This window comes from Gymnoscopelus braueri (genome assembly GCF_963280865.1).
Source record: "Gymnoscopelus braueri genome assembly, chromosome: 21".
NCBI classification, from domain to species: domain Eukaryota; kingdom Metazoa; phylum Chordata; class Actinopteri; order Myctophiformes; family Myctophidae; genus Gymnoscopelus; species Gymnoscopelus braueri.
The window spans coordinates 45,965,208-45,973,677 of record NC_137623.1 but is presented as its reverse complement, the minus strand read 5'-3'; the positions used below and the strand labels follow the sequence as shown (position 1 = coordinate 45,973,677).

The following is an 8,470-nucleotide window of genomic DNA, read 5'->3' as shown; positions in this document are numbered from 1 at the left end:
AAACCTGAGTTGCTTCAGCGCAGTATTTACAGTTCAGTGTCCCTGTGTCACCACACACAGAGATACACACATCAGTGCTTTTTACACACTCGTACAGAAGGGGTCCGGAGGAGACTGACAGACAGGGGGGATCGGGTGTTCATAAGTTGGTGTCCCTCAAGTTGAAGCAGAGGAAAAATGGGGTGGGGGGGGGGGGGGGGGCTGTTCTCAGACCAGTGCTTATCATTATGTCATCCAGAGCTCCCAAATTCACTTCGACTGAATCCAATGTGCTTTTTTTACTGGCATGATGGTTAAAATGATACTGCCAAAGCATCAAGTTAAAATGTCCATATATCTCAATGTCTGATTCTCTCCACTCCGGGATCTACAGTTTTGTTTGCTAGCTAGACCAGGGGGGGGGGGGGACACGCGCACGCATTCCACCATTTTGTCATCTTCATTGTCATCAGCGAGACCGAGCGGGGCAAAAAAGGCATGGGGTGAATGATGTCGGGTATATAAGACAACTTGTTGCCAGGTAAACCAGCAAGAGGGGAGGGTGCTGTGCTGCTGGACCCACCACCCCCCCCCCCCATCCCAAGATCAGACCCCTAGACAGGACAAAACGCACCCAACACAGCCACACAGCCACATTCATTTGTTGCTTGTACAAACACCGCCGTCGCCTCTGTGACTCTACGTGAGGACACTACCGCTAAGATTTTTAACCCATTAAGACCGAGAACGCATCTGTGTAACCACTTTAACCATTGTGTTATACTTTGGCTATTCAAAAATAGCAGATATACAAGCTCATAATAACGCGATCATAAGCTCTTTAGATGCATATGTTGGGTTTATCGGCAGTTACTATTGTTCCAACTCTGCCCTCCCTCTAATATGTGTCAAATAAATACAGCTAGTTTTTTATTAATTCATCTTCCTGACACGAGTCTCCGGAGGAATACAACAAGGCAGCACTGATTGTCCGCAGCGGGGGGGCTGTATACGTGGAAATAGAACTCTCCCACCGCAGACACCAATACCATTTTTCATTTCAGCGTTTCCAGCATTATATAATTATAATATGCTCCTCCTTCTCCTCCACTAAACCAAGCTGAAAACAGCTACGCTAAAGGCCGGGACAAAACGTAAAAAGACCCCCTCCCCCAAAACGACCGCACAACTTTACAACAAGACAGAGGAAGAGTAAAGGAATAGTCCATTATAATAATAACAACAACAGGGTGGGAAGAGGTGGCAGGAAATTGGAATTCTGTGCTCCTATTTGGCGTTAGCATTCCCAGCGATTGGGGAGTTCACAGGAAGAGGGGATTGTGGAATAATCTGTTATGGTAACACGCCAGTGAGGGAGGGAGGGAGGGAGGGAGGGATTGGTGCTCCTATTTGGCATTAGCAAAATCCCAGATCCACAAAGACTAGTGGGGCCATGATCTAGAATAGATCCTGTAAGGTCCAACCACTCTTAAAGTGAGATGAGAGAAGGACTCAACAGCACCAATGGTACAGGACAAAGCAGGGTGCGGGGCAAAACAGATTCTGTGTGCTGCTATTTTGGTGTCATCATCATCATCATCATCATCATGTCCTATAGGGTCCATCAGTAGTCCAGTGAAGGAGGACGGGGCAGATCGAGGTCAAGAGTTGATGGGGGTAAGTTTGACGGGGGTGTTTTTTTTTTGTTTTTTTTTCACGAAGGTTTGGTGAGGTCACAGGGCCGTGGAGGTGAGCTTCTTCACCCCCCTCCGCTGGGCCAGAGTGGAACAGCCCACGGGTTCCAAGACGGGAGGGACGTTCCTGTTGAGGGCTGAGTAGGTAGCTGCCATAGCTCCCTGTGTAGAGGAGAGACACAACACAGTGTTCATTTCGTAGACGACGTTTACGCGGTAACGATCAGAACAGAAAACGACAAAGTGCCGTTGCGTTCTTCTGAGGCCCACTGGTGTAGCAGAGTGTTTCCAGGTAGCCAGCATGCACAATTTCAGCACCCTGACTCTGATTTGTCCAGAATGGAACAGAGCCACCTTCAACATTGGTAAGGCCTGTGAAGGAAGTAAGGAAGAGGCCCAAATTCTTTCCAATATAGCTGCTGTGCATAGAGCCTATTCATAATGGATGAATTGCAAAGTTCATACAGTATATGGCAGCTGCTTGTAACAGAGAGAGACAGCCTGTTTGACTTTATTGTGTAGCTGTGGAGCCACCTGCTGGCCAACAACGTCATTGACTCAAATCTGTAATATCGTGTTGTGTGCCTCAAATGATGATATTTTACTCACTGGCAGTTGTGTAAAGTAACTAAGTACATTTACTCAAGTACAGTACTTAAGTACAATTTTGAGGTACTTTTACTTTACTGGAATATTTCCTATTTTCAATACTTCTACTCCACTACATCTCAGAGGCAAATATTGTACTTTTACTCCACTACAATTATTTGAAGTTACTTTTCAGATTTTGATTATTATTTAAAAAAAAAAAATTTAGCGTACACGTGTGTGTGCCTCCTACCTTAACAAGGTGCGGTGCGTCCTGTCTGTTGAGGGTGTATTTGGGCAGCTGGTCTCTGTGTGTGACCCAGGGGTGTCTGAGGACCTGACCGGCCGTCAGCCTCTGGTGGGGGTCCACGTGCAGCATCTTGGACACCAGGTCCTACAACAGGGGTGATGCAACTTTGATGATGGAGAGGGCCACTATATTTCCACACTCACTCCAGAGGGCCACATATATACATATACTGTGGGGCAGACACCTCTTATCTCCGTATTTTAACTTTTTTCGTAAATTAATGCTGTACTTTGCCATTCTATGTCACACAAAAGTAGCAAAAATAGCCGTTCTACAAGCTCAAAACGCGTCGCACTGCGGCGCGTTTTGAGCTTGTAGATCTGCTATTTTTGCTATTTTTGAATTGGAATCCTGATTTTTATTTTGCTACTTTTTAATTGGAATCCTGACATTTTTATTTAATTTCAAATGCATTTAGTTATACTTATGTTAACTTTATTAACTTAAATACAAATACATTGGACATAAAAAAGACAATAGAATTTTTGTCATTAAGCTACATATATAGACTGAGTAATTCACGTGGGTCATGTTTGCATGTTTGGAATTGTAAAAGCTGAAATCAATAATATATCAGTATTCCGATTTAACCTGCAGGCCGCATTAAGTGAAGGTGGGGGCCGCATGTGGCCCCGGGGCCGCCAGTTGCCCATGTATGTCCTACAAGGTCAAAAGTTCAAAGTTTCAACCACATCAATAATCACAAACAACAAGGTAGGACAGAATTAAATAGTAGATATAGCTGTTATGTGGACATTGAAATTATAGTAAATATAGTGGTTCTCAAACGTTTTCGTGCCAAGGGACCCCCAGAAGAGAAGATTTATGTAAAAGTGTAGAACCTTAGCTTCTGTTGACACGGAGTTCCAGTAGCCCCCAGACAGAGAGAACTTCCCACTGCCGATGCGAGCCAGTATCGCCTCTGGCGTGTCTTCAGGACCGTTGGCAAATGGAGTGAAACTGGGAGAGATCGAGGAGAAACAGAGAGAGAGAGAGAGAGAGAGAGAGAGAGAGAGAGGAGAAAAAATAAGACAAAAAGCACAGACGTATTAATTATAACTATTGTTGTTGTTTTGTGGCAGCTTTTGTTTTATTTAGACAGGAGAGTGTACAGTAGATGTAATGCCCCGGATTCGGGACACTGGGGAGATATCAAGCTTTTGGTCACCAGGCAGAGGCTCTGAGTCACTACTGCTACACTCACCCCCCTTTTGACCATAAACTGACAAACATATCGTTGCATGTCGGGCAGAAACCTCTTATCTCCATATTCTAACTTTTTGTGTTTTTTTCCCTAAATTAACGTCCTACTTGATCATACTATAGCGTCACTCAAAAGCATTCGTGCCGCATTTCGAGCTTAATTTTTTTTTTTTTATCCTGACAAGTAACAGTTTTGGACAGGTTTCCACCCGACAGAGACGACATGTTGAGAGAGAGAGAGAGAGAGAGAGACACACACACACACACACACACACACACACACACACAGGCACCTACCCCGTTAACATGGTATAGAGCAGGACACCGAGACTCCAGATGTCACAGGCTGCATCATAGCCCTGCTTCTTCAGCACCTGTCGGACGGACACACAAACAATAATACAACCGTTTACGGTTAAACTGTAAAAACAACGTGTTTCAGGCCAAGGACCCCTTAGCTGAGAGAGAGATGAAGCAGGGATCCCCACTACATACTGTACTTGTAAGAGTGAACAGGAGTGAGAGAGAGCGATTAAGCAGTGCTAGCTATACCGTACCTCAGGCGCTACAAAGTTAGCCGTGTAGCACGGCGTCATGAGGAGGCCGTTCTCCGCTCTCAGCTGTTTGGCGAAGCCAAAGTCACAGATCCTGATGGACTCGGCGTTGCCGCTCTCGTCCACGTACAGGATGTTACTGGGCTTCAGGTCTCTGTGGACCACCTGCACACACACACACACACACAGGTTTATATTACTATACTTCATCAACAAGACAGTGATTTTATGAATGTAAAAAATATATACCGGTATTGCCATTTTTAACCCTAAGCTGAAAATAGCAGATCTACAAGCTGCGACGTATTGTGGGCTTGTAGAGCAGCTATTTTCCGGTGCAGTACATGGCGCGCAACTATGTATAAATCATGTTTTACACGAATTACAACCCCAAACCTAACCTCTAAAGGTCAAATCCTAATCTGAATCTTTGTCTAATTGTAAACCTATCTCAAGAAATCTTTTTTAATCATAAGACAGCCGTTTATCTTGTGAGGACCAGGAAAATGGTCCTCACAATGTCTACTTCTCAAATTCTACTACATTTGCGAGGACATTTGGTCACACACACACACACACACACACACACACACACAGAGAGCGTACCCCCTGCACGTGGAGGTACTCCACGGTCTTGGTGATGGTGTAGAGCACAGCGCTGGCCTCTCTCTCAGAGAAGAACTTCTGTCGGAGGATCTTGTCCAGAAGCTCTCCTCCCTTCATCAGCTCCGTCACCAGGTACACCGACCGGCCGTCGTCATAGACCTGTTTGCCAACACACACAGTGGTGTAAAGTAACATTTACTCAACATTTACTGCACTTAAAACTTTAGTTACTAGTTACTTTGTAGATTTTGATTATTATTACAAAACATACAGTACATGAACATATCAGATCTGCTATTTTCAAAAGATTTTTAATACATTTTAGACATTAGTGAAATGGGACATTCTGCATATACTTTAAGTATATTTTAATGCCAATCAGTGTTGATTTTGACAGCACATTTTGATTTAGTTTTAGTTATATAGTCTTTTGAATAAAATTCCTTTAGTTTTAGTTATATTTTAGTCATCTGAAATGTTTTGGTTTTTGTCTAGTTTTAGTCGACTAAATGTCATAAGATTAGATCTACAGTTGATTTAGTCGACTATAAGGTATTTTGCCTTTATGGCATCATAATGGCTGATTTTACACCTGGTTGCGTGCTGAAAATAGCAGATCTACAAGCTCACAACGCGTTGCGCTGCGACGCGTTGAGCTTGTATATTATCTGCTATTTTCAGAGCGCAACACCCACGCGCAACCAAACATAAAATGACTTGTCTTTTAGTTCTACTGGATCTCTTCTCCACTAGTTCCTCACTAACATTTTAGTCTAGTTTTTATTTGTTGATGAACTTGTCAACATAATTAGTCTTAGTTTTAGTCATCATAGCTTAGTTTTTATCTCGTTTTTATTTAGTTTTCGTCAGTTAAAAAAGGTAGTCGACAAACATTTTTCGTCATAGTTTAAGTCGACGAAATCAACACTGATGCCAATACTTTACTACTTTAACTCAAGTACCGTAGGCTACAAGTTGAATAGAGTATACTACATTGCAGTATTGATACTTTTACTTAAGTAAAAAATGTGATGTGTTGGAAAAGGAGGGACTCACATCCTTCAGTGTGATGATGTTGGGGTGTTGGCCGTATCTCAGTAGGATCTCCACCTCCTCTGTGGGGTCTCTCTTGGCCTTGCTGATGATCTGGAACCCAGACACACAGTGGATGATGTCACCGTTTCCCAAACTAACCAAACAAGACATGCCAATACTGGATGCCCTCTGGAGCACCGAACAGGAGTTCATTTTAGACTTTTCAATATAAATGAAAAGCAAAAAATAATAATCAGCGAAACAAGCTGATCTACAAGCTCACAACACGTGAGCTTGCTGCTAACTGCTATGCCACAAAAATGTGGAACGCAGGTCGTAAGGCCAAAGCCTAGCCCCCCCCCCCCCTCGAACTGTTTACTGTATATATTTTTGTTTTGGTTTTCAAACCGTTTATATGATGTTTTGCATAGTACTGTATATTTGTCTGTCATTACAAAGGACACCAATGGAAACAAGCCATAGGCTTTCTTGGGTTTAAAATCCTCTTAGCAGACCTTGAACTATTGAACTGTTCTTTCCTGTGGTTTTTTTTGCAAACTGCTAATCAAAGTATCAATCAATCAACTTTGCTGTTATCGCAACTTGAAATGACTCAATTTGTGCAGGATGTCATGTTTGCATTTATCTGCCTGTAATGCTGTCTAACCTGCTGTGCTTCTTTGAGAATAATATAATAACCTAAAACCAAAACCAACTAACCAAAACCATGAGGGGTTTCCAAATGGACCCATACGGGTCTGTAACTCTGAGTGTGCAAATGGAACCAAATGGACTCATAGGGTCCATTTGGTTCCATTTGCACACTCTCAGAGTTATGATGGTCCTTCAATTTAAATCGTTTGAGAACCACGGATCTAGGAATACATATAAATTCCATTAGTAATTGTTGAAGTGCAGCTACAGGTTAGTAAAATAAAACAGTACAAAACAGTAGTGCAACATCAACTGAAACATTCAAATTATTGCAATATCATCATGTAGATAAATGACGTGGTATCAGAATGGCACAGACTGGCATACTCATCGATACCGATACCAGCATTTTAGGTCAGTATTGGCAGCTTTTCCCGATGCCGGTATCGGTATCGGAACAACTCTGATGGTGTATGAGTGAGCCTACTATACCTTGACGGCGTACTCCATGCCCGTCCCTTTGTGTATGCAGCGCTTGCAGATGGAGTACGAGCCGACGCCGATGTCCTCTTTGATCTCGTACGCATCGGAGAACAGGGACGTGCTTCTGTGCAGTTGCTGAAATGTAGGTATAGGAAATGCACACACGATCTCATTAGCACTCATCAGTAATGTGTTTCAAGTTGTACAAAATGGTCTATATGAGAATAAAAAATGTGATCAGGTGTGTTTATGTGCAAAGAGCGCACGTCTGTGTGTCTGTGTGTGTGTGTGTGTACGCACAACATTATTGGGCATTGGTTGCGTCTCTTCTTCCGTAATGGCCACAAAACTGAACCCTCTGAACAGCTGATGGGCGTTGGCACTGGGGGGTACGCCTGGGGAGTCTGAGTTATACACACACACGCACACACGCACACACACACACACACACAATACATGTTTATCTCACTGACGATTTAAGAGGGAGCGATTGCAAGCACGGCTCAAGTTTCAACAAGTTAATTTCTTTACGGTACAAAGTGTACGGTACAGATGAGTCCATTCAACACAGAAGAATCGCCAGGAGCACTCAACATAAATGTCCTTTACCGATACCCCTTATTTGATTAGGCACGGGACAGCGTACGTACGCTGCCCGTGCCTAATCAAATAAAATGTATCTAAAGGGCATTTCTGTCAGTGCTGCTGGTGGTTCTTCTGCAGTGTGCATGCATCTCACATCCACTTCATAGATGCTTTTATCCAAAGTGCCTTAAAGTACCACATGTATTTTTAGCTTGATGCAGGGAAGTGATCATCAAAACCACTAATCCTGGCTATAATAGCTCGACAACCAATGCCCTATTTTTGGGGTCTGCTGCCGATCCCGATTTTGGAGAGTAATAGCAATTCAATTCAAAGTGAATTGCCAAAGCAAGTGTCAAAACATAACAAAAACTAATGTGGAAAGTATGTACAGTTGGAGGGGAGACAGTATTGTGTTAAACAGAGCTATGTCACATTGTGACGTTATATACATGTTTTATATACAGGGTGTAAAGCTTTTGGGACAATTAGCAGCATTTCCCCCAAATCTATTGAAATAGTATACAAAAAAGCCTCAGATTTAAAATGTGTTTAACGACTTAAACCCCAGCAACCATATTGTAGGGAAAGCTTTAGCTGAAATCGACAAGCAGATCGACAAGCTCACAACGTCGATCTGCTATTTTCAGCAAAAGCTTTTCCCACAATAACAGAAAACAGAAAAGACACTAGTATTGACATATAAATTAGCTATATAAATTAAGTTTATTACTCCGGTGCACTTATTACTCCGGTGCACTCGGTACAGATAGTGCAGG

At 42.9% G+C, this 8,470-nt stretch overlaps 1 protein-coding gene across 1 annotated transcript in view; it reads right to left on the bottom strand.

The window, feature by feature from the left end:
* Nucleotides 1–703: 703 nt before the first annotated feature.
* The window catches only part of LOC308077518 (ribosomal protein S6 kinase alpha-3), a 72,821-nt gene continuing 65,054 nt past the window's right edge, over nt 704–8,470 (bottom strand). Inside the window, exons 14-22 of the mRNA XM_080418266.1 lie at nt 7,407–7,510; nt 7,116–7,241; nt 5,991–6,080; nt 4,935–5,093; nt 4,332–4,493; nt 4,072–4,148; nt 3,414–3,531; nt 2,515–2,655; nt 704–1,835 (exon numbers count right to left, since the gene is read on the bottom strand). Of these exons, the coding sequence (XP_080274392.1) occupies nt 1,713–1,835; nt 2,515–2,655; nt 3,414–3,531; nt 4,072–4,148; nt 4,332–4,493; nt 4,935–5,093; nt 5,991–6,080; nt 7,116–7,241; nt 7,407–7,510 (1,100 nt within the window). The 3' untranslated portion in view covers nt 704–1,712. The remainder of the gene's footprint in view (nt 1,836–2,514; nt 2,656–3,413; nt 3,532–4,071; nt 4,149–4,331; nt 4,494–4,934; nt 5,094–5,990; nt 6,081–7,115; nt 7,242–7,406; nt 7,511–8,470) is intronic.